This window comes from Podarcis cretensis, assembly GCF_951804945.1.
Source record: "Podarcis cretensis genome assembly, chromosome: 18".
In the NCBI taxonomy this organism is placed as follows: Eukaryota; Metazoa; Chordata; class Lepidosauria; order Squamata; family Lacertidae; genus Podarcis; species Podarcis cretensis.
This window is the reverse complement of record NC_137188.1, coordinates 4788920-4814968: the sequence shown is the minus strand read 5'-3', so window position 1 is coordinate 4814968 and position 26049 is coordinate 4788920. Positions and strand designations below refer to the sequence as shown.

General features: G+C 48.5%; 1 protein-coding gene across 1 annotated transcript; it reads left to right on the top strand.

The window, feature by feature from the left end:
• The first annotated feature begins 1539 nt into the window (after nt 1–1539).
• Nucleotides 1540–26049, top strand: LOC307207027 (perilipin-3-like). Its single transcript, XM_079960678.1, has 8 exons — nt 1540–1626; nt 14448–14513; nt 16049–16244; nt 17831–17913; nt 19098–19593; nt 22127–22323; nt 23812–23943; nt 24676–26049. Exons 2-8 carry the CDS (start codon nt 14466–14468, stop codon nt 25267–25269), a joined length of 1746 nt encoding a protein of 581 aa, XP_079816804.1. The 5' UTR covers nt 1540–1626; nt 14448–14465; the 3' UTR covers nt 25270–26049.

Sequence of the window (26049 nt, the reverse complement as noted above, 5' to 3'; positions counted from 1 at the left end):
TCAGTACATAACATTTACCTTTTTTTTTTTTTGCAGTAAAGTATATCTTTGACACATAAAAAGATCCCTGGAAGCTGTTGTTTGCCCCTCAGAGAACTATGGTTCCCAGCACCTTTAACACACAGGAATCAGGGTGGCTGTGTGCTTTCAACTCTCCCTTCAGTTTCATCTGCACCTGCCCATTTATGTTGGAGCTTTGGGTGAATCTCAGCTTTCAGAAGTGGGGTTTGCATGAGTTGACCAGTCAAGGACTGCTCAATTCCCTGCCTCTGTCTGTCTGTCTGTCTCTCTCACACACACCTGAAGATGAGAGGTCTCATCTTCTGAGGGAACAGAGGAGCAAACACAGCCGCCTTCCTTTTTTCTCTAGCCCTGTTAGTTCAAATAGAACAAGAAATCATTTTCTTTTCAATGAAGATGATGGATTTTTCGGACCTGACCGGAAGAGTCTGCAACCAGAAGGAGGAGTACCAAGAGGAATGGAAGAAATTCAAAGATTATTTAGTCAAATATGTTAAGATACAGTGGTACCTCTGGTTAAGTACTTAATTCGTTCCAGAGGTCCGTTCTTAACCTGAAACTGTTCTTAACCTGAAGCACCATTTTAGCTAATGGGGCCTCCTGCTGCCGCCACACCGCCGGAGCACAATTTCTGTTCTCATCCTGAAGCAAAGTTCTTAACCCAAGGTAATATTTCTGGGTTAGCGGAGTATGTAACCTGAAGCATATGTAACCTGAAGCATATGTAACCCGAGGTACCACTGTAACTTAATAGAATTACCAGTATTTGCAAGTATCAGATTGACCTAGGATTTAAATATGTGATGTTGTAGAACACCATGGATAAAAGTCAAAATGAAAAGAAAGAAAGATGTTAATGGATCAAGTAAATTTATGTGAAACTAGTTTTGGAAAACTGCTACAATGATTTATATGGAAACTCAGCCAGGGGGATTCAAGGGAGTCACCCAACAATGATAACAAAAGTGAAATTTTTACAGTTTGGATATATGTTTGTTTGTTTGCTTGTTTTCTTTTTTGTCTGTGCATATGTTTGTTATAAATTTGGAAAACTAATAAATTTTTTTTTTGGGGGGGGGGGAACAGAAAAGAAATAATTTTCTATTCAGGCTGGCTATTTCCTGCAACAAACAACATTATGATTTCCTCACCAGCAAGCCTTCCTCTCTGCCTGTGTTTGCAACAGGTAAAGTCTACTCTCTCTAAAACCGAGACTGCCTAGTCCTAACCGAAAGGGCTTCCATAGGTAATTGACCCAGATTATCCCATTTATACGGCCTTGTTTGGGGTGCGGGGACTCCTCCTACTGGACGGTTCTGGGATCTGTCCCCTCTCACCTAGTTTCAAAGTCCAGGCAACCGCTGCAATGAGCAAAGCACACTGGAAGTTTGGCAAGGCGGTGCTGTGATTCGTACAGATGTTGCAATGTCCCACCCCCAGCCCTGCTGCTGCTGTTGCTCCCGGGAAGCTGTGGGAAACTCCCTGGCTGAGCGCCTCCCCTTCCACCCATCACATGCCTCTGGCAATTAGCTATATTAGAAGATTTCAGGCGCGTCAGCTGTGCTGTGTGACTCTTCCGGGGCCAAGAAGAATCATAAGGAGCAGGTAAGGCTGGTGGGGTATTGTGCTGGGACAGGGGCAGCTTAATGGAACTCACTGGGCAGTGGCGTAGCGTGGGGGGGTGCAGGGGGGCCCGGCCGCACCAGGCGCAACATTTTGGGGGGGCGCGCTCGCACTCGCAGCTCTCTGCCCCTACCTGGCTCACTCACTCTCTCTCACTGCTGTGCGGATCCGATCCGAGCCGCCGGGTCGCCGCCCACTGTGGAGGGGGGGGTGCCAGGCGTGCGGGTTAAGGGGCGCAAATTACTTGCCTTGCCCCGGGTGCTGACAACCCACACTACGCCACTGTCACTGGGAGACCTTGGGGGACCAGCCTCTGTCTCTCAGCATAACCTACCTTGCAAGGTTGTTTGGAGGAAAAAATGGAGAAGGGGAAAAACCTTTTCCTTCCATGGGAATCTGGGATAGAAACTGTAATGGCAGCCCAGAAAATAATATGGTGAGATGTAATTGTGCTAAATAGGTACATAGAAATGGGACGACATTTCAGTGGCGTCCGAGAGAACCAGGAGGGTTAGCTTAAGCTTGGAAGAACTTTTTGTGCCTATTTAACAATGGAAAGAAACAGATCTCTCCCAAAGAGGCACTTTGCAAATTGGTGTTGTGGGTCTGAGATCTTTGAAACGTCTAGCAACGCCCTTAATGGGGGTTGTGTTTTACCAGGCGTGTGTGTGTGTGTGTGCGCGCGCGCAAACTAGAGCAGTCCCCGATACTGCACAAGCATCCTTCGATCTTTGTATCATCACTCATGTCTCAGGAACATCCAGTTTAAGACTACAGTACTGCAACTCAGTGGCGTAGCGTGGGTTGTCAGCACCCGGGGCAAGGCAAGTAATTTGCGCCCCCTAACCCATGGATTTGCGCCCCCTAACCTGTGGATTTGTGCCCCCTAACCCTAGCCCCCAGATGTTGCGCCCGGTGCGGCCGGGCCCCCCTGCACCCCCCGCGCTACGCCACTGCTGCAACTCAGCCTAGAGATGTGATGTCTTTGAACCACATTTGGAGAAAATGGAAGCCAGTTGCAGGATTCCACTGCTAGGTTGATGTAACTGGAATATAATATCATTCTGGTTTCCACTGGGGTGACCAGGTCCTGCCATCGGTCTCTGAGCCCAATTCAAAGGGTTGGTTGGGTTTTGAACTTTTAAAACCATAAATTAGTCTAGAAATCAGGAAGACCCTCTCTCTCTTTCTTATGCCTAATTCCTTAGATCAGGGGAAATAATAGGACCACTGTATTCTGCCTTGGTCAGATCCCACCTGGAGTCCTGTGTCCCGTTCTGGGCAGCTCAGTTTGAGAAGGATATCGACAAACTGGTCTTGAATCGAGCTTTATAGGGAACACTTGAGGGAGCTAGGGATGTTTAAACTGGAGAAGAGAAGACTTGAGGAGTGGTAGGCTAGCCACCATAAAATATCTGAAGGGCTGTCATAAAATCAAGTTTGGGCAGGACTCAAACTAATGGATTCAAATGACCATAAAGGAGATTCCATGTAAACATTAGGATGAACCTCCTGACAGTAAGAGCTGTTTGACGAGTGGAATTGACAACCTCAGAAGATGGTTGCGGGTTTTTAAGCAGAGATTGGATGGCCATCTGTCAGGAATTCTTCAGCTGTGATTCCTGCATTGGAAGGGGTTGGACTAGATGACCCTGAGGGTCCCTTCCAGCTCTAGAATTCTATGGTTCTATGAATATAGTATCATCTCCTATCCCCTTCCCCATCTTCCCACTATCTGATGTTTGCTGAGTGTCGTCTGTGGGTTGAGGGTCTTTCAAGTGGTGGCATGGGACCTAAATCAAGTCCTTAGGATGAACTACAGTGGTACCTCGGGTTACATACACTTCAGGTTACATACGCTTCAGGTTACAGACTCTGCTAACCCAGAAATAGTGCTTCAAGTTAAGAACTTTGCTTCAGGATGAGAATGGAAATCATGCTCTTGCGGCGCAGCAGCAGCAGGAGGCCCCATTAGCTAAAGTGGTGCTTCAGGTTAAGAACAGTTTCAGGTTAAGAACGGACCTCGGGAATGAATTAAGTTCTTAACCCGAGGTACCGCTGTACTAGGTCAGTTCATTGAAGTTCACAGAGTTAGGTCAGGAATCTCTGAACTACACCCGAAAGTGGTTTCCATAATTGCCTGGTGAACTCAGCACGTATTAAATTCATTTTAGGGCAGAATTTTGAAGGACTTCTAGTTCAAATTCATTCTTTCACATTTCTGGCTCTTTACACTCTTTTGAACCTTGAACCTTAAAGGTCAGAACTGCTGCTTGGACGTTTCATTAGTCCTATGTAAAATCCATACTTTGGCACAGCAGCTTAATAATAATAATAATAATAATAATAATAATAATAATAATAATAATAAAATTTATTTATATCCCGCCCTCCCCAGCCGAAGCCGGGCTCAGGGCTGCTAACAACAATAAAATAGTGCAACATTCTAAAAACATTTCATTATAAAAATTAATTCAAATCAAATTAATGGCAACCATTGCGCTAGAGTTCTGTGAAGATTGCCAAAGGAGGGAGACAGGCTGTGCCCTTGCCAAAGGCCTGGTGGAACAGCTCTGTTTTGCAGGCCCTGCGGAAAGATGTTAAGTCCCGCAGGGCCCTGGTCTCTTGTAACAGAGCATTCCACCAGATTGGAGCCACAGCCGAAAAAGCCCTGGCTCTGGTTGAGGCCAGCCTGACCTCTCTGTGGCCTGGGACCTCCGAGATGTTTTTGTTTGAAGACCGTAAGTTCCTCTGTGGGACATACCAGGAGAGGCGGTCCCGTAGGTACGAGGGTCCTAGGCCATATAGGGCTTTAAAGGTTAAAACCAGCACCTTGAACCTGATCCTGTACTCCACCAGGAGCCAGTGCAGCTGGTATAGCATTGGGTGAATGTGAATGGCTTGCATCCTTTTCTTGCTACAGCCAGGATGGGGAACCTGCGGCCCTCCAGATGTTACTGGACTCCAACTCCCATTAGCCCCAGTCAGAATATCCAGTGACCAGGGGTGATAGGAACCATTGACTTAACAACATCTGGAGGTTCTCTGTCCCTGATCCACACCTCATGTGGATACAGGTGTGGGGAGCCTTTGAACTACAATTCCCATCAGCCCTGGCAAGCATGGCCAATGATCAAGGATGATGGGATTTGTAGCATCTGGAGGGACAAAGGTTCCCCCTACAACTTAGCACAGTGTTTCTTAAACTTGGGTCTCCAGCTGTTTTTGGACTACAACTCCTATCATCCCTAGCTCTCAGGACCAGTGGTCAGGGATGATGGGAGTTGCAGTCCAACAACAGCTGGAGACCCAAGTTTGAGAAACACTGTTTAGTGTAAGACTTTGGTAGCCTGAGCAAAAGCTTGTGCTATAAGAAATTTGCCTGTTTTTAAGGTGCCCACCAGACTATTGTTTTCACAGCGTGGTTTAGACTTCGCTCTTTTGGGAAATGGGCTGCTAGTTAACCTGAGAACAGGTGTGGTGAACCTTTGCTCCTCCAGACGCTGCTGAACTCCCATCATCCTGGCACGCATTGGACAATGACCAGGGATGATGATGAGTTGTTGTTGTTGCAAAGCAACAGATGGAGGGACAAAGGTCCCCCACCCCTGCTTTCCCTAATAGTAGGGCTGGCCAGAATGGAGATATGCCTGTCGGCTTTCGTATGCATCAGGGATGGGGAAAGAGTGGCCCTCCTGTTGTTGCTGGACTCCAACTCCCATCAGCCTCAGCAAGCATGACCAATGGCCAAGGAGGATGGGAGTTGTGGTTGAGCAACACCTGCAGGTCCAAAGCTCTATCTCAAGCATCCCTGGTCGTTTTGTCTTATTTCTGGTGTTTGAGCTGCCTTGCGGGTCCCAGAGAATGACAAGGCAAGGGGACGGATCCTTTACATGGTGGGTATGGAAGGCACATTCTGGAAGGACGCCCTGGACCTAATTATTCCCCGCCGCAAAGATGCGTGGGTGCCTTTCAGATCCTTACAGCCGACTCATTCCATCAGAAGCTATCATTACCTCCCTATCCCACAAGGGACTGATGCAAGGTGTGCCACAGGTTGTTAGCAGCCAATTGTGTAATGAGGAACAGGCTGCTTTACTCGTAAGTGGGTGGGTAGGTAGATTTGGGCTCGAGGTCCAATGAAGGGAGGGGTGTCCACTAATTCCACAAGCCTGTTGACCATCCTTGAATCCTTTCCAGCTCCTCTGCCAAATGCGGAGACCTTGCCCTTTGCTGAAACCTAGGCATGGGGAACCTTTGACAATATTCTGGGGGCCACCTGCAAAAGTGGACAGAACAATTAATGTAAATGTTTCAGGAGTCTAGTTTCTACACAGAGAGCTCACTATCCTCGCATCTAGACAAGCAAGGGGCATGAGGATGCATGCACACATTTCGGCAGGCTTGGGGGAACCCCAAGGAGTGCAAATAATATTTAGGGGAGGCATCAAGCCTTGGTGGGGCAGCCCCCAAAACAGACCAATGAGGAGTGAGCATGCTCAGCGGCCATGGGATGGTGGCTGACTGGGGGTGGGGTGGGGAGAAGAAATGAAGATGAGGGATAATGGATTGGAGTGTCTGGAATATTGAAGCACAGAGCACCACGCTGCAACACTTGGTTGCAGTCCCCACTTGCAGCACTTACTTATTATGTGCAAGGTGTGTTACAAAAAAAGGACCGAACTGGTTTGGCAAGTCCCTGATGCTAATGTGTGTAAGACTGAATCATATAAGTGCTGGAGATGCAAAAAGGCAGAGGGAACTTTCTTTCATATGTGGTGGACTTGTAAAAGGGTAAAAGAGTATTGGGAAATGATCCATAATGAATTGGAAAAAAAAATGTTTTAAAATACTTTCCAAAAAAAACCCAGAGTCCTTTCTGTTGGGGACAACTCAGACTGAAGTTCCCAGGTGTCAAAAAAGATTATTTATGTCTGCCACTACTGCAGCCCGTGTTTCGTTAGCCCAAAAATTGAAAATGAGTGAGGTCACAACCAAAGAAGAATGGCAACTTAAGCTGACAGAATATGCACAACTTGCAGACTTAACGTATAGAATAAGAGAACAAGAAGAACATATGTCTAGAAACATTTATTGAATATATTGGGAGAAACTGTGTAAAGCTGAAAACAGTAGCAGCATTAAGATAAATTCAACAGTATAAATAAGTTTTGATGGATGCAATAATGGAATAATGAATGGTATACAGTGGTACCTCGCAAGACGAATGCCTCGAAAGACGAAAAACTCGCAAAACGAAAGAGTTTTTCGTTTTTTGAGTTGCTTCGCAAGACGGATTTCCCTATGGGCTTGCTTCGCAAGATGAAACGTCTTGCAAGTTTGTTTCCTTTGTCTTGCAAGTTTGCTTCCTTTTTCTTAAAACCGTGCATTCACTTCGAGGAGCAACTCATAGCACGCGGTGTGGTAGCCTTTTTTTAGGTTTTTGAAGACTTTGGTGATTTTTGAAGCTTTTCCAAAGTCCGTGCTTCGCAAGACGAAAAAATTGCAAGACAAAAAAACTCGCGGAACGAATTAATTTCGTCTTGCGAGGCACCACTGTAGTTTTTGTAAAATATGCAGGGGTTTGTGATATGCAAAATGAACCATGCAAAGAGAAGAAGTGAAGTCATTGATATCTTAAGGATGTAGAAATGAGTGCTTTAAATTGTAAAACAGAAAATTTAATTAAAAGATTATTTTTATAAAAAACAAAACAAAAAAACCAAGATAGGTGGCTTACGATGTAAAATACGCACAGGAAAACAACATAGTTGGATACCAGTGGCTCAGAAATAACAGCAGGAGACAGTTAGGGTAAGGTTACCAGATTTTTTTCAATGAATCCAGAGACACTTTTCAACTTCAGTGGATTTTGTATGTGGACTTATTTGTAAATCCGGGGACTGTTCCCCGGGAAACGGGGACGTCTGGTAACCTTAACCTAGGGACCTCATCACCAGCTTGTGGGCTTCTGAGAAAGACATCCAGTTGACCCCTGGGGGGGGGAAACAGGATGCTGGACTAGATAGTCCCTTGGCCTAATCCAGCAGGGCTCTTCTGTTGTTTCATTTGTAGATCCCTTCGATGCCAAAATAGTTTCTAAGTAGTAAAGGTAAAGGGACCCCTGACCATTAGGTCCGGTCGTGGCCGACTCTGGGGTTGCTCATCTCGCTTTATTGGACGAGGGAGCCGGCGTATAGCTTCCGGGTCATGTGGCCAGCATGACTAAGCCACTTCTGGCGAACCAGAGCAGCGCACGGAAATGCCGTTTACCTTCCCTCCTGAGCGGTACCTATTTATCTACTTGCACTTTGACGTGCTTTCGAGCTGCTAGGTTGGCAGGAGCAGGGACCAAGAAACTGGAGCTCACCCCATTGCGGGGATTTGAACCGCCGACCTTCTGATCGGCAAGTCCTAGGCTCTGTGGTTTAACCCACAGCGCCACCCACCTCCCCTGGTTTCTGAGTAAGTTTGCGATAAAATATGCAATACATTGTGTTTGATTTCCCCCTCTTCCTGTCCCCTTCCCCTTGTGTGTTGTGGGTTGTTGTTTTTTAAGATTGTAAATCTGCACGCAGGGCCTGCCTTGTTTTTAATTCATTGCATGTAAGTCGATTTGGGGACTTTTTTGGGGCTGAACAGTGGGATGAAAATGCTCTCAATAAATGCATACAGCGGTACCTTGGGTTACAGACGCTTCAGGTTACAGACTCCGCTAACCCAGAAATAGTACCTCGGGTTAAGAACTTTGCTTCAGGATGAGAACAGAAATTGTGCGGCGGCAGTGGGAGGCCCCATTAGCTAAAGTGGCACCTCAGGTTAAGAACAGCTTCAGATTAAGAACAGACCTCCAGAATGAATTAAGTTCTTAACCCGAGGTACCACTGTATATGTATACCGTATTTTTTGCTCTATAAGACTCACTTTTTCTCTCCTAAAAAGTAAGGGGAAATGTGTGTGCATCTTATGGAGCAAATGCAGGCTGCACAGCTATCCCAGAAGCCAGAACAGCAAGAGGGATTGCTGCTTTCACTGCGCAGAGATCCCTCTTGCTGTTCTGGCTTCTGAGATTCAGAATATTTTTTTCTTGTTTTCCTCCTCCAAAAACTAGGTGCATCTTGTGGTCTGGTGCGTCTTATAGAGCAAATAAAATTAAATTCAAACATTAAAACATCCTTAGTAAAAATATACAGTGAAATAAACAAACAGGAAGCATAACAGTTAGAATGGTTTATTTAAAATCAGTTGAAACAATGAAATCACAAGTGCAGTTCAGGGGAACGCTTGTCTAAACAGGTGTGTCTTCAAGAGCAAGTGGAATGACGGGGCATCTGATATTCCAGCATGGATTAGAGGAACGGTGTCATGTGTGTTTGTGTAGCACGGGTGGAGGAAGCAGAGCTGAACAGGCCACATTTTGTTAGGACAAGGTTCACCTGCCCACAGCCATCTACCAACCATCCACCCATCTCGTTCATGCCACCTATGTCCCTGAGGAAAACAAAATATGATTATGAGGTTACACAACTGCGTTGCCCAATCGCCCCCGTGTTGGATCAGGTGATGGAGCAAAAAAAAAGCTCCAAGGCACAAAAGATGGACAGATGTCCAGGTCAGATAAGACAAGCACACATTTGCTTGATGCCATAGATGGAGACGATGATAGGTGTACTTTGAAGTTCCAGTCAAGGGGGAGAGTCATTCCCACATATATGATGGGATGCCCTGAAAGCAGCTATGCAAGGTGGGAATGGCTAAGATTTTAAATATCGAAATATTTAAAAAGAGCGTAAGAAAAGCTGGAGACATTTAGCCCAGGATCCTGTCCTCACAGTGGCCAAACAGATGGTCAAACAGATGGGAAGTCCACAAGCAGGACCACCATAGCACTCTGCCCACCTGCAGTTACCTGCAGGTTCACCTGAGAGCTCTCCTGGGGCTGGTTCCCTTTCTGCTTCAGAGTCTTCATCCTCATCTGCTGAAGATGAGGAATCTGACCCCCATGGTCATGACACCGGGGATCTCAAAGCTGAAATACGGCAAATTCAACAGCTTTTTTGGGTGCATGCTATGTTTGGATAGATCCTTGCGCCACATTTAGAATGGATTCTTTTTATGACTTTGGGGAAGAGGCTCCTATTCTACACAAACGGAAGAATCCTAGAATCACAATAATGCTAACATCTGGCAGAAACCTAGAATACATAGCTGTCAACGTTTCCCTTTTTTTAAGGGAAATTCCCTTATTCCGAATAGGATTCCTTGCAAGAAAAGGGAAAAGTTGACAGCTATGCTAGAATAATATAGACCCATATATTTACTTAATCTGAATCAAAAGGAGATTACTGCTATTCTCACCTCTAGACTGAATAACATTAGCACTACTATCATCAGCCCAGATGATACCAGGGTGTCATATATCATTGGATCTAGCCCACAGATTTCTGAATAGTAGGGTAGCAGAGCAAAAGGAATAGTAACCAGTTGGTTTTGATCATGCTGGACTTGCATAAAGCATTTGACCAGCTGGAGTGGCTGTTGCGTCTACATTTTCTGAAATTGCCTCACCTGAGAAATAAATTTGTGGGTGCTATTACAAAATCTTATAGTACCTCAAGGGCAGTGCTGAGAAACAATTATTTTAATTTCTCTTTGTCTGAACTTCACACAGCTGCAAATTTAGTTTGTATCATTGAAAGTGGAGGTGGCATTCTTGCAGAACAAGCTCATTTCTACCACCCCAGCCCCCAAGGCCATAAACCGATGGCAAATTGCACGGGGGAGTGTGGACTAATAGGAACATCTGTGTAAACATCTCAGAGCGTTTACTCACTAAACAGTTACGTCATATAACCTTCATGCAAACTTTGTAGAACAACTTGGGATAAGCATTCAATAAACAAGTCATCTGGGAGAGTCCCTGTCTGATTAATAATAATAATAGTAATGATAATAATAATAATTGATTTGTACCCTGCCCATCTGGGTTGCCCCAGCCACTCTGGGGAGCTTTCAACATATAAAGCATAATAAAGCATGATGATGTTTTCTTTTGTTTGATTTGAGTGGGATAGTAGTGTTTGTTTTCTTCTATTTTGGACCCTTAATGAGAGATAATATTACATCAGCTGTTGTGTCATTTTCCTTGTTTGGGTGTTTTCTCTGGTACTGTGTTTTCTCTTTATCGGTGCTTCTGTTGGACACATGCAAATAATTGTACTTCTTGGTAAGGGACGGCAGTGGCAGAACATCTGCCTTGCATGTCGAAGGCCCAAGGTTTGATCCCCAGCATTTCAAGGTAGAACAGGGGGTGCTGCCATCAGAGTAGAAAGGAATGTGCCTAGCTGCATCTCATGGACTCAGAGGCAAAGGATGTATAAGAGCAGAAGTTTTGAAAGGCAGTGTGTGTGTCAGGAGCTCGGCCTACACTCGAGTAGGACCCTGGCAGAGACACATGCCCGACTGGCATGTTCTCTCCCTCCTGGTCGATCGTTCGGGAGCTTCAAAAGCTTTCTTGTTCCCAAACATCACAGCGACCAATGCCAACCAACTCTGCCACACTTAGGGATCCGCAGAGTTTGTGCAGTTGCGTAACGGACCTCAGCAACTCAGCCTTTTGGCTAATCTACTTTATTTATATATAAACACACACGGAGCACTGCAACATGGCTTCCTCTCTCTCTAGCATCAGAAAGCAAAGAGAGAAAGAACAAAGGACAATAGTCCCACTTCACGGAACACAGTAACACAACATCCTGTTTTCGTCAGTTCCCACTCTGTGGAGTCAAAACATATACCGTCATGTGAAAGACAACCATCCCGTGACTGCAATCACGGAGCAGGAATTCTAACAGTGTGGTGTCATGGTCAGAATGCTGGACGAGGACCTGGAATGCCAGGGTTCAGAAAAGAAAGATATTTGCCTAAGCACCGAAAGGGTGTTAAAGGAACTGCCAGATAGGGAACCAGGAACAGGCAGAGTACTGTTGCATTCATGTCCTGCTTTGGCGCATCCCTTGGCGAAACCTGGTTGGTCAATGTGACAACAGGATAGGTGCACCCTGATTAAGTAGGCCTCTCCTTTATGCTCTTACGATATGTGTTGACTTTTATACAGGCAGCCTGTTCAAGGACGGGGTGAAAGGGAGGTGCATTTTTTAAATCCGTGTTTGGGAGGATCACCAGGTGTGGGGTGGAGTGTCAAAAGGACATGCAACGATGGCCACCAACTCGGACAGCTGTAAAAAAGGATTAAAGATATTTAAGGAGGACAAGGCTATCTTATGAACTGATCCACACCCTGCAATCATCCTCTGAGGCCTTTCATTGTGTGTCTCCTCTGCGAGAGGTGGCAACACGAGAACAGGGCCTTTTCTGCAGTGACTCCCTGTTTGCATAATACTCTCCCAAAGGAGGCCCTTGCCTTGTACTTTCATTACATATCTTTAGGTGCCAGTCAAAAAATGTTCCTCTACAACAAGGCCTTTGGCTGATTAACATTCTACGGTCTTTTAAATGTGTTTGTATGGTGTGTGTGTGGTGTTATTGGTTTGTTTTTGTTTTATTATATATATTGTGTGTTCTCATTTTGTATTTTTATGTTGTGAGTGTTGTGACGTGGGGTTTGTGATTTCAGCTCTCTTGACATAATATGCTGGAGACAGTTCTCTAGTAACACTTCTTTATTAAAGCAACAAGACTGAGACCTGAGGAGGGGAGAGCTACATTTATAGGGACAGGGAACAAGCTAGAAAGGATACATTTTGGAGGGAACAATATCAGGCAATCACAGTTCTGCCTTTTGGAGGAAACCAATAAGACAGAGGATCCAAATACAGCAGTTTAAATGAACCAATAGTAGCTGTACCCTCTGGAACCAAAAGGCAGTTACTTTACCCTAATGCAAATACAGACAATAATAATACAGATATAAAATCCTTTGACTCAATACACAACAGTGATCTGCCCTGTGATCTTCGGACAAAGGGCAGCGTACAATTTTAATTAATTAATAATGGACGCAGGTGGCGCTGTGGGTTAAACCACAGAGCCTAGGGCTTGCCGATCAGAAGGTCGGCGGTTCGAATCCCCGCGACGGGGTGAGCTCCCATTGCTCGGTCCCTGCTCCTGCCCACCTAGCAGTTCGAAAGCACGTCAAATTGCAATTAGATAAATAGGTACCGCTCCGGAGGGAAGGTAAACGGCGTTTCCGTGCGCTGCTCTGGTTCGCCAGAAGCGGCTTAGTCATGCTGGACACATGACCCGGAAGCTGTACGCCGGCTCCCTCAGCCAATAAAGCGAGATGAGCGTCGCAACCCCCGAGTCGGCCACGACTGGACCTAATGGTCAGGGGTCCCTTTACCTTTTAGCAGCCGCGATGTCTGTGTTCTCCCGCCAGTGCCAGAGGCAGAATGCATTTGAATGCCCGTTGTTGGGAACTGCAAGAAGGGAGAGATGCTCATGTGCTCAGGCCCTGCTTCTGGGGCATCTATCTGGTTGGCCGCTCGCTGTGAGAACAGGATGCCGGACTAGGTGGGCCATTAGCCTGACCCAGCAAGCTGCTACTACATTTCAATGGCCTGGTCAAGTTTTGGACAGACAATATTGTTGCAAGATGCTCCAACAGCTGCACAGAGTCCATAGCATGACGGGGTGGGGCAGGAATCTTCCTTAACTGGCTCCTGAAGGTCTTCTCTGACTGCTAAAAATCCCTTTTTAAAGAGGGATTAAAGCCTAGTGCTTTCTCTGGTTGCTTTTCTTCTCGACTCCATCTTTAATCTAGGAGATAAGACACTGTAGAAATGAGCAGGCACATGGTATGACCTCATGACTTATGCGGAACACAAATGTTTTGCAAACCGTTTTACATTTGCTGGCACACGTGGGTGGGTGTGGGTGTTTGATTGGAGCCATAATACATCCCTTCGATGTGCAGCATAGGTTTCATCATCCTCATCATCACTCCTACCACGTGGTTATGCCAGGAGACTACAGGTAAATGCAAAACACTACTAAACCTTAGGGATGCGGGTGGCGCTGTGGGTTAAAGCACAGAGCCTAGGGCTTGCCGATCAGAAGGTCAGCGGTTCGAATCCCTGTGACGGGGTGAGCTCCTGTTGCTCTGTCCCTGCTCCTGCCAACCTAGCAGTTCGAAAGCACGTCAAAGTGCAAGTAGATAAATAGATACCGCTCTGGTGGGAAGGTAAACGGCGTTTCCATGCGCTGCTCTGGTTCGCCAGAAGCGGCTTAGTCCTGCTGGCCACATGACCCGGAAGCTGTACGCCGGCTCCCTCGGCCAATAAAGTGAGATGAGCGCCGCAACCCCAGAGTCGGCCACGACTGGACCTAATGGTCAGGGGTCCCTTTACCCTTTACCTTATTGATATTGTTAATATTTCTTGGAAACCTCTTAGAGGTCATACTACCATCAAGCAGTATATACATTTTATTAAAATGAATAAATAAAAAAGGGAAACTAACAATGGGTATGAGGAGAGATCTGTAACGAGAGACCTAGGGGTCTCTTGCTATCTCCATTCAGGAATTTACCTTTTACACTTCCCCCCTCCAGAAATCTCAGGATAGTAGGTTGGGAGTTTGAACCCTGGGCCTCCCTGGGCCTCGTCAAATGCTCTAACCACTGCGTCACACTGTCACTTGGTAAGAGGCCTTTGTTGGTGGGCGTCAGGCAGAGAGGTCAGAGCTAGCATTCCTTAAGCTCTCACTCAGCCCAGGGTTAATAACAAAAAGCAAAACCCACCACCGTTCTGATCACCTTTCCATTCTTTGTCTCTGCCTTGCAGGTGTGTTTGACTTTTGCCATGGCTACTGATGTCAAAGGAGATGGCCAAGAGGCTCCACACACAAAGGTAAGTGAATATCCACCAACGGCCGTGAAACATGTGCTGCAGACATGGCCCTGAAACAGAGCAGGAGGATGGCAAAGGAGAGGGTTTGGGGATCTCTTAAAGATCAGCGAGAAGGGCAGATCTGACCTGTGTAGGGCATGTATAATCCCTCTAGAAGTGCCTTGTTAAAATACCCTTGCAGCGAATGCCGGTCTGTTGACAGGAGCAAGCCAGCAGATCACACCAAGCAATTTGGAGTTAACTCTTTATTAGCAACAGCAGGATCTGCGCAGGAGTGTCAAGGCCAATGATCACAGCAAGCCCATCTCCAGCAGGTCTTGCCCCCATGAAACAGTTGCTGAGACTGAAGGTCCGCACCTCCCCAAAGCCAGGATTTCCCCCAAGCAATCTGAGACTGGTCCTGCAAGAAGCTAACTACTCCCCACTCTTCATGCCTCTACTGGTTCTAAGAGACCGGGGCGGGGGAGGGAGCTTGTCACAGCGGGATGAGGAGACACCCAAGACTCTTCACCAGGCGGACTCATCTCTGCCTCTTGGCCTCTGGCTGGATGAAGAAGAGTGGTGGGAGGAATCAGCTGGGGGAACCCCCAAAGGAAGCAGGCTCAGAGCCCAGGGAACAGTGGTGTAGCGTGGGGGGTGCAGGGGGGGCCGGCCGCACCGGGCGCAACATCTGGGGGGGGGCGCGCTCGCCGCCTCCGGAGTCGCCGAAGAGCCTCGGGCGCAGGCTATAGCAGAGCCCCGTGTCTCGCGGAACCGACGAGCTGTGCGCGCATCCGGGCTGAAGGCGTCCGGCAGGCAGCGGCTCTCAGCGCTCGCCGCGGTCCCCGCACGTCAGGGCCGCGGAGGGCGCGCCAGGCAGCCCCTCCTCACAGCCCCGCCGCCGTCGCCGCTGCTGCAGCTGCTGGGCCATGTTGCATTTTCCTCGCCTCTCTGCCCTCCTCCTCCGGGCAAGCGGCGTCGTTTGGGCAGCAGCTCCAGCGGCAAGTCGCCTCAGATCACCTGACACGGACCCGCCGCCGCCGCTGTGGCTACCTTACCGTAAATACCCCAGCCCAGGCAGCAGCAAGAAGAAGCTGGCAGCGGAGGCAGGTTAGGGGTTAGGGGGCACAAATTACTTGCCTTGCCCCGGGTGCTGACAACCCACACTACGCCGCTGCCAGGGAATGGTGGTAGAACAATGATGAATGGTCAGAAGGAGAAGAGGGAGCAGACTGGGAGGAAGATCTGTCAGAAGCAGAAGAGGTAACAGGGTTTAGTGAGCAGGAAGAGGCTGTGACAGAGAGCAGTCCAGAATTAGAGGCAGAAGAGGTGGGATTCCAAGAGGCTGAGATGAGGTGTGTTTGAGTCAGGCTGCTGAAGAAACCAGGTGGTTTCTCCCCCTCCTGCTTTGACCAGCTACCCTCCCTGCTGATCTGTAAGGGCAACAAACCACCCTGTGATTTTCAGATGAAACTGAATAAATTTAATAAATAAACGGACCCTTCTTGAATTGCGACTCTGCTATAAAACTCTCATTGTTCTTCACCCTCTTCCAGAATGTCGTGACCAGAGTGACCAGCCTTCCCCTAGTCAGCTCCACCTACGGCATTTGCCACTCTCTGTATAACTACGCCAAGGAGAATTACCCGTTCATCAATTCTGCCTGCAGCGTGGCGGAGACAGTGGCGGCGATGGCCGTTGGGGGTGCCATTGGGGGCACCCAGCCGCTTCTTGGCCACCTCGAGCCCCAAAGTGAGTCCTTGAATGCCACAGAATGGGGGGAAGTTGTGGTGTGTATGTAGGAGAACTCTTTGTGGAGTGCTATAATAATAATAATAATAATAATAATAATAATAATAATAATTTATTATTTGTACCCCGCCCATCTGGCTGGGTTTCCCCAGCCACTCTGGGTGGCTTCCACAGAGACCCAAAATACACTAAAATGTCACACATTAAAAGCTTCCCTGAACAGGGCTGCCTTCAGATGTCTTCTGAATGTCAGGTCGTTGTTTATCTCTTTGACATCTGATGGGAGGGCATTCCACAGGGCGGGCGCCAGCACCGAGAAGGCCCTCTGCCTGGTTCCCTGTAGCTTTGCTTCTCGCAATGAGGGAACCGCCAGAAGGCCCTCGGCGCTGGACCTCAGCGTCTGGGCAGAATTATAGGGGTGGAGACGCTCCTTCAGGTATACTGGACCGAGGCCGTTTAGGGCTTTAAAGGTCAGCACCAACACTTTGAATTGTGCTCGGAAACGTACTGGGAGCCAATGTGGTCTCGGCGGCCGCTCCCAGTCCCCAGTCTAGCTGCCGCATTCTGGAGTAGTTGTAGTTTCTGGGTCACTTTCAAAGGTAGCCCCACGTAGAGTGCATTGCAGGAGTCCAAGCGGGAGATAACTAGAGGATACTAGTGTTGAAGGACACTCTGCCCCTGTGGTTCTGCCTGCATTGGGGGGCAAGCAGAATTTCATCCAGAAGGCTGCTCCAGATTCAGACCTGCCTCAGACCCCATTTTTCAGCTTCTGTCTTTGCAGTGCTGTGCTTTTGTCCCTCTCAGTTTGTCGCTTGCTGATGTTTTCTGTGCTCCCTCCCTAAGAAGCAGACAAGAGGGCTGCACGGCCCACGCTTGCTGAATTGAAAAGCAAAAGTCTTCCTTTAAAAGGCAGCCCAGCTGTGCTTAAAACACACTTTGCAAAACCTGAGCACTTGCATGAACGGAGAGCTCTTTGCGCAGCCTCAACTCCCTCACAAACAGATGGAGACCGACTTTGCTAAACCTGAGCTCATGGGTGTAGCCAGGGGGGGCACAATGGTACCCACCCGAGAGATGCTGGAACCAAGTTCCGGCGAGTTCCAGTTGGGGAAAAAAGCCCTTGAGTAGGAAGAGACCACAAGAATCATCTTGTCCAGCCTTTCTCAACCTGTGGGTCCCCAGATGTTGTTGGACTACAACTCCCATCACCCCTTGCTAGCAAGGCCAGAGATCAGGCATGATGGGAGTTGTAGTCCAACAACATCTGGGGACCCACAGGTTGAGAAACGCTGAATTCTAATACAACCCTCTGAAATTCAGGAATCTTTCACCCATATGGGTCTCGAACCCACAGCCCTGAGATTAAGAGTCTCATGGTCTACCAGCTGAACTATATCCCTCAGCGGATATAGATTATTGTTTTCCGCGGGGTTTTGATCTTGGTTTTGTTATTTTCCTGCCTTGGAAATGTTTGCTTTTAAACGATAATAACTGTGTGGGGTGTGTGTGTGTGTGTGTGTGTGTGTGTGTGTGTGTGTTTTATAACACACTGAATTTGTGTGATCTGCCTTCTTTCCTTCTGCCAGTTGCTGCTGTGAACCAATACGCTTGCAAAGGGCTGGACCAGCTGGAAGAGACTCTCCCTATTCTTCACCTGCCGGCCCATCAGGTACAAGTACAATAATAGAATCACAGAACTGCAGAGTTAGAAGGGACCCTGAGGGTCATCTAGTCCAACCCCCTGCAGTGCAGGAATATTTTGCCCAATGACCCCAGCGATTATGAAACTGAAAAGTCTCAGGCTCTGCTGATTGAGTTATCGTCCTAGGCAGGCCAGTTGTGGGTGGGGCCTACCCATGGTTCTCCTCTGCACAACAACCTCACAACAACCCTGAGAGGTAGGCCAGGCAACTGGCCACTCCAGGTGACCCAGTGAGCCTCAAGGCCAAGTGGGGAGATTTGAACCCTGGTCTCTCCCATGTCCTCCTAGTCCCCTACGCCACACTGGCTTTTTTTAGCTGTTAATCAGTATTTCTCCCATTCAAATTAGATTGAAGTAGTCTGCACGCTGTAGTTTTCCCCTGGCAGAGGCTCGAAGCTCACTGGGTGACCATGGACCAGTCAAAATCTTTCAGCCTAACCTACCTCCCAGGGTTGTTGTGAAGATGAAATGGAGACAGGGAAACCATGTACCTGACAGGAGCGAGCCAGCAATAAATCACACGGAGGAAGTTGGAGTTAACTCTTTATTAGCAAAAAAACCAGGATCTGCACAGGAGTGTCAGGCCTAATGAGCACAGAGACCCATCTTTGGCAAATATTGCCCCCATGAAGCAGTTGCTGAGACTCGAAGTCCCCTCCTCTGCAGGGTTTCCCCCCATGCAATCTGAGACTGTGCCTGCATGAAACTAACATCTCCCTTGCCCTCTTCATGCCTCTCCTGGTGCTGGGAAACCAGAGGGAAGGGGAGCTTGTCGCAGCAGGACAGGGAGACACCCATGCCTCTTCACCAGCTGAAGTACCTCTCTTCTGCTGGTTCAGCTTCTGCCACTGATTCTGTACTCCCTTGCTCACTAAGCCCTGTTGACTCTTCCACTTCTGACACATTTCCTCCAAGTCTACCCCCTCTGACCACTCATTGTTGTCCCACCACCACTCCCTGGGCTCTGACCTTCTTCTCTTGAGGTTTCCTCAGCTGGTTCCTCTCACCGTTTCTTTGCATCCAACCAGTCCGTGACAGTACCTTGGGCTCCTCAAAGGAAAGGTGGGGTATTAATGTTGTTGTTGTAGTAGTAATAGTAATAGTAATAGTAATAGTGAGTTGACCTTTGGTCTGCCTCCTTTCCTTTCTAGGTGATTGAAGACGGTGTCACCTTAACCAAAACGGTCATCTGTTCCACGGTCAACGTAGCCAAGGATGCTGCTTCCGGGGCCAAGCAACTCTGGTCGAACAGAGTATCTGAAGCTGTCGATCTCACCAAGGACATTGTCCAGGACAGCGTCAACTTGACCAAATCGGTGGTGAGCTCCACCGTCAACACCGCAGTCAACGCCGCAAACGAGGCGAAGGAGCTCGTCACTCATAGGGTGGCCGACGTCGTCAACCTGGGCAAGGAGACGGCCCAGGACAGCGTGGAGTTGACCAAGTCGGTGGTCAATACTGCCCTCCAAGCTGCCCAAGAGACGAGGGAACTTGTGGCTGGCCAAGTCAAGACCTGCGGGCCTGTCCAGGAAGGCACTGAGATGACCAGCCTCTTGAAGCAGGCGCTGAGCAGCGGTGTGGACGTCATGTTGGGGAAGACAGAGGATATGGTGGACTACTACCTACCCATGACTGACGAGGAGCTAGGTGAGAATGGGCATTGGCTTTTATGGATTTAGCAGAAATGTTATTTGGAGGAAATTTAAAGACTATTTACAGAAATATTGTAAAATTAATATCTGTTAGAAGGATGTTGGAATAATATTATATGATTTCAGCCGGAATGATATAAAGGATTTGGGAATAACTAACTGTTAATTGGTGAAAGGAGGAAAAGTAAAGTTACATTATATTAAGACAATTTACAGGACAAAAATTTTAAAAGAGGGAAAGGATTTGCTGAAATGGATAATTGACCTAGAATACAAAAAAGGGAGGTGGGAGGAGGTCAAGGAAATAAGCTAATGAAAGATTAGTAATGAGGAGATTTGATGCATTTTTTTGTGTGTTTTTGTTTTTGTTTAATGGGTTTTATTTCTCTGTTTTTTCTTTTTCCTTTTTTTATATTGTGATGTGTTGTTTTGCTTTTGTTTAATGTGGCATTTTTTACTTTTTCTTTCTGTAATTTTTGAAACTTTAATAAATATTATTTTAAAAAAAGAGAGAATGGGCATTGGCTGACACTTTGGGAACTGTAGTTTGATCAGGATCATGGGGGCTTCCAATAGGTCTCAGCACCTTTGACAAACTACACCTCCCATAATTGAGTGGAGAACCATATGGTCTCCTCATGCTTTAGATGTATGTGTGAACATACCCCAAGCCATCGCCAGCTTTTATTGCTCAGCCAAATACAGGTTATAGCCATGAACAAACAAAACAAAGCCAAGCAGGTCTCAAAAACATATTATAGCACATACGATTAAAACATTATAAAACACTTCACAAGTGGTGGAAAACTCAGGGAACAAGACTAGGGCTTTCCTGAGATGAGAGGCTTTTAGTGCAAACTTTGCTGTGTTAAACTGTGTTGAGCTGGACAGCAGGTAATTGATTTATTTTTTTACATATTTTTTAATTAAAGATTTCTTGGTTTACAACAGGTAATTGATTTTATTGATGTCACTAAAGGTGGCAGTTGGGACGCAGGTGGCGCTGTGGGTTAAAGCCTCAGCGCCTAGGACTTGCCGATCGAAAGGTCGGCGGTTCGAATCCCTGCGGCGGGGTGCGCTCCCGCTGCTCGGTCCCAGCGCCTGCCAACCTAGCAGTTCGAAAGCACCTCCGGGTGCAAGTAGATAAATAGGGACCGCTTACCAGCGGGAAGGTAAACGGCGTTTCCGTGTGCGGCTCTGGCTCGCCAGAGCAGCGATGTCACGCTGGCCACGTGACCCGGAAGTGTCTCCGGACAGCGCTGGCCCCTGGCCTCTTAAGTGAGATGGGCGCACAACCCCAGAGTCTGTCAAGACTGGCCCGTACGGGCAGGGGTACCTTTACCTTTACCTTTAAAGGTGGCAGTTGGCTGGAGGGCTTTCTTTAATTATTTAGCCCTTGGAATTGTGGTTTTAGGCCTTGGCCGGTATTCTGTAGTCTTACCTGTGAGTCGGGGGCAGCATATTGATGCACCCCCATGTGGCGGCGTTTGCAGGGCCCGTTAAAGGGTTGAATGCGGGAGCCCTACAGTGGCGGCACATAGGTCAAACTCCCGGCTAGGTGAAGTGGGAGGGCATGCTGGGTAAGTTAACGCTTTACAGTCCCCTCCCGCAACACCAGATTGCCCTGCGCACCCTCAGCCCCTGCCAGGTATGAGAGGGATACCTTCCAAGGCCCTAAGCCAAGGTTCCTACACCTGAAATTAAATAAAGTTACGGCCGAATTGAAACCCATACATTGTTGTCATGTCTTCTCTTGGAGGTGGGGTAGGCTCCAGGGACAGGGTTTAGCGCCTGGGCTCGCAAACAAAGTCATGGAGAATGAGAAGTGGCCAAAACGAGTCATGATGGCTGTGCTCTGGTTCCACAACTGCAGTAATGTCTCTACACACCAGTTGCTTATGGAGCCAAAATGGTACAGTGGTGCTCCACAAGACGAATGCCTCGCAAGACGGAAAACCCGCTAGACGAAAGGGTTTTCCGTTTTGGAGGTGCTTCGCAAAACGAATTTCCTATGGGCTTGCTTCGCAAGACGAAAATGTCTTGCGAGTTCCTGCGGGGTTTTTTCCCCTTTCCCCCCCTTTTTCTAAGCCGCTAAGCCGCTTATCAGCTGATCTGCTAAGCCGCTTAACAGCTGATCCGCTAAACCGCTTAACAGCTGATCTGCTAAGCCGCTTATCAGCTGATCCCCTAAGCCGCTAATAGCGCTAATCCGCTAAGCCGCTAATGGGCTTGCTTCGCAAGACGAAAAAACCGCAAGACGAAGAGACTCGCGGAACGGATTCTTTTCGTCTTGCGAGGCAGCACTGTACCTCTCTCACACACAAAAGGATGGGTATTAGCAAGCTTGAGGGAGACCCCCAAGTTCTGTAGAACATAGAATTGTGGAGTTGGGAGGGCCTCAGGATTCATCTGGTCCAACCCCCTTACAACGTACAAATAATATTTTTGGGGGGTGAAGCCCCCCAACCTTCCAGATTTGCCCATCTTTCCCACCCACGCTGATGTTTATCTGTTCATATTTGTTGCAGCCAAGCTGGCCACGGAGCTCCGAGGTTTCGGAGAAGCCTTGGAAGAGCAGAGGAAGCAGCAGGGTTACTTCGTCCGCCTGGGGTCGCTCTCGAGCAAAGTCCGCCGTCGAGCTTACCTGCACTCCCTGAACAAGCTGCGTCTCATCAGGGAGAACACTCAGGATACACTTTCTCAGCTCCAGCTGGTGATCAACCTGGTGAGTCCGGGGCGTTCATATTTAGCAGACACAACCCAGCTGCCTCCACGCCATTGTACCACCATTCTCCGTTTTCTCCCTCTTCCACAACACTACATCAATCAATACTTTATTGTGGTCCAAAGACCCACAAAACAATTTCAAAACTTGTTGTTTAGTCGTTTAGTCGTGTCCAACTCTTCGTTACCCCATTGTCAGGGAACTGCCATCGGAGCCAGAGGTGGAGGCAAGGCTCCAAAGCGATGCAGGAGAAGGGCCCAGCAGGGAGAGGGGCAGCTCATCGGCTGGGGAAGGAAATCAGCGTAACACCAGGGATAAAGGGGGGCAGATGGGGGAATCGGCGAGCGGGCTCCAGGACTCCTCGCCGGAGACGAGCGGGGAGAGCACGGGTCCTCTGCTGCCCACACCCACCCTGCGCAGAAGACTTCCGCGCAGGGAGAGTAGGCGGAGACTTGGCATCAAAGAGCTTCTATGCTGGAAGAGGTTCAAAAAACGCCCACTGACAGACCCTGCTAGCGACTGAACAGCCACAGGGTGAAGGGCTGTCCAGACAGGAAAGGCTTAACCAGGCAACCTAGCCAGGAGTGGCGGCAACTTACGCACGAGCAACCCCTATAACCATTTCACCCATGGACCAGAGCACGCCAGGCACTCCTGTCTTCCACTGCCTCCCACAGTTTGGTCAAACTCATGCTGGGAGCTTCGAGAACACTGTCCCACCATCTCGTCCTCTGTCGTCCCCTTCTCCTTGTGCCCTCCATCTTTCCCAACATCAGGGTCTTTTCCAGGGAGTCTTCTCTTCTCATGTGATGGCCAAAGTATTAGAGCCTCAGCGTCAGGATCTGTCCTTCCAGTGATTTCCAGTGATTTCAAAACTAGATACAGTTAAAACGACCTGACAGACAGATGGAAGAAACCAAGGCTGTCATTTTGTTTTATCTAGGGCAGAATGATCTTTTTTTCTTATAGCCTCCTAAAGAAACTTTGCCATGGCCCTTGTAATATCATTTAACCTGTCTTCCAAATATATTTAATATGGGAGGCTTCAGATTTCGAGAGATTTTTCTTACAAAATATAATGCGGTATAGAAATGAAATTAATAATGTATACGTTATACCAGTGTTGGCCAAACTTGTCCCTCCAGCTGTTTTGGGATTACAATTCCCATCATCCCTGACCACTGGTCCTGTTAGCTAGGGATGATGGGAGTTGTAGTCCCAAAACAGCTGGAGGGCCAGGTTTGGCCATGCCTGCGTTATACAAAACACAACACTGACACACATTGCATTAAAACTTTCCACTTTTATTGTTGACATCCATTTTATCTCCCCTCCATGTTTTCCATGGTTTCATAATCTGGTTTTATCTCTCACTTAGAGAGAGAAGCAGTGTAAAAATGCAAAAGTTAATATCTTCCGTTGCCAGCATCCCTTGGACCCACCCACATCCTCACATTCTGACTTCTTGCGCCCCACTTGCTTCCGCAGGTTGAAGCCGTGCAGCGAGGCCTTGGGAAGCGACTCCAAGAGGCTCAGGAGAAGCTGAGCCAGGTCTTGCTCAAGTGGACCCAGGCACAGCCGGAGGAGAGGCAGGCCGTGGCCGGAGGCTCAAGGCCAGAGGTACCTCTCTTCTCTGTATCGTAGCAGTAACAAAGAATACGCTTCAAAAGCTGCTGTTGGTTTTTTTAAATTGAGGGGAACTACAAGTTAGTCGTGCTCAACAACTGCAGTGGGTCTACTCTAAGTAGTATGCAGTTGGATATAACCTTATATTTGAATTGCACGAACAGCAAAGGGCTCTGTAAGCCACTCCCCCATGATGAGAACAGCAAGGGGCTCTTTAAGCCACTCCCCCATGGTGAGAACAGCAAGGGGCTCTTTAAGCCACTCCCCCACAGTGAGAACAGCAAGGGGCTCTTTAAGCCACTCCCCCACGGTGAGAACAGCAAGGGGCTCTTTAAGCCACTCCCCCACGGTGAGAACAGCAAGGGGCTCTTTAAGCCACTCCCCCACGGTGAGAACAGCAAGGGGCTCTTTAAGCCACTCCCCCACGGTGAGAACAGCAAGGGGCTCTTTAAGCCACTCCCCCACGGTGAGAACAGCAAGGGGCTCTTTAAGCCACTCCCCCATGGTGAGAACAGCAAGGGGCTCTTTAAGCCACTCCCCCATGGTGAGAACAGCAAGGGGCTCTTTAAGCCACTCCCCCACGGTGAGAACAGCAAGGGGCTCTTTAAGCCACTCCCCCACGGTGAGAACAGCAAGGGGCTCTTTAAGCCACTCCCCCATGATGAGAACAGCAAGGGGCTCTTTAAGCAACCTCCCCTCTGTGATTGTGTTGTTTTGCCCTGGCAGGTTGAATCAGGCACCCTGGCTATGCTTCGCTTTGTCACCCAGGACCTCGGGCCGGTCTACGCTCACTTGGCATCCACCGTCGAAGGCCTGCCCAGCAACCTCCGCGAGAGGGTGGCCCAAGCCCGCGGCAACGTCCGCCAGCTTCACTCTTTTTTCGCATCGGTCTCGTCCTTCCAGGACTTGTCCTCCAGCCTCCTGGCCCAGAGCCGGGACAAAATCGCCCAGGCGCAGGAGGCCCTGGAGACGCTGGTGGACCACATCGTCCAAAATAAACCCTTGAACTGGGTCGTGGGGCCCTTCCGGCCGTCGGCAGGCGCCGAGATGGAGACGGAGAGCCAGGAGATGGAAAGTTTGGCCCCGGAAGAGCCCATGGATGAGGGCGAGGCCCTGGAGGAGAGGGCGACGGTATCCAAACCGGCGAAGGTCGCAGTCAAATCAGCAAAGAAAAAGGCAGAAAGCGAGGGGGAAGGAAGTCCGGTGTCTGGCGTGGCCAGGAAAGCAAAGAAAGAGATGAACGAGGGAGAGGAGATGAAGAAGCAGCCAAACAAGAGCACTCTGAATCAGCTCTCCGGTGCTGTTGAGAAGCAGGCATAAGAGTCAGGGGCTATTCCAGCACCCCCCCCCCAACCAATGGTTCAGCCATTGCCATTTTGCACCCACGCATAAACACACTGCAAGAAGCCAATCCGTTAAAGGGAATCGAAAGCAGGGAGCCGGAAGGACCGGTTCGGAGGGGAGGGTGCCCTCTGCGCCTCTGCATGAGTTCATGCTCCAGATGCAGATACGCCGGGACAGCCTCCTCTCAAAGCGTGGGTCATTTCACTTCTAGGGTGTGAAGGCTGAAACGTGCATGTTTTTCATTTGGTGGTGGGTTGGGAGGAATGCGCCAGTTATCGGGGGCTTGTGTTAAGTGAGAGCAAGCTGAATCTTGCACAGATCAGGCTAGCTGATTTATGTGCTACGACGGGGAATCCTGGGACCCGCTGGATGGATGGCTTCCGTTGTCCTTGATGGGAGCTGAAGTCTCATAATTCTCATTCTCACCAATTCTCTATAGATAGCTGCATATGTGGGTCTGTGTTTAGACACCCATCCATCATTGTGGCACACAGGCAGGGGGGTTAAAACCTCAAGTTCAAAACAGAGTGGGTAGTCCTCATTGATGCAGAGATGAGCTTGGAAGAGAAGCAACAGAGGAGGATTGAGGAATGAAGGTAGACGTTTACAAGGCTTTGTGAACATGGTGGGTTTCAAAGGTGGGGTTCGGTGTGTGTCTTAAGTTGTACTTCCATTACTTTGTGCGGCCCTTTTGTGTAGCTCTTGCCTGCCTGACCCTCTGGGGGGAAAAATAAAATGTCCTTCTTTTGCACAGTT

Bases quoted from the DNA above. Each gene is read 5' to 3' on its own strand.
- LOC307207027 (XM_079960678.1), top strand. From the start codon at position 14,466: ATGGCTACTGATGTCAAAGGAGATGGCCAAGAGGCTCCACACACAAAG. The intron at 14,514-16,048 runs GTAAGTGAATAT...ACCCTCTTCCAG, and splicing joins AAGAGGCTCCACACACAAAG to AATGTCGTGACCAGAGTGAC. The intron at 19,594-22,126 runs GTGAGAATGGGC...TATTTGTTGCAG, and splicing joins CATGACTGACGAGGAGCTAG to CCAAGCTGGCCACGGAGCTC.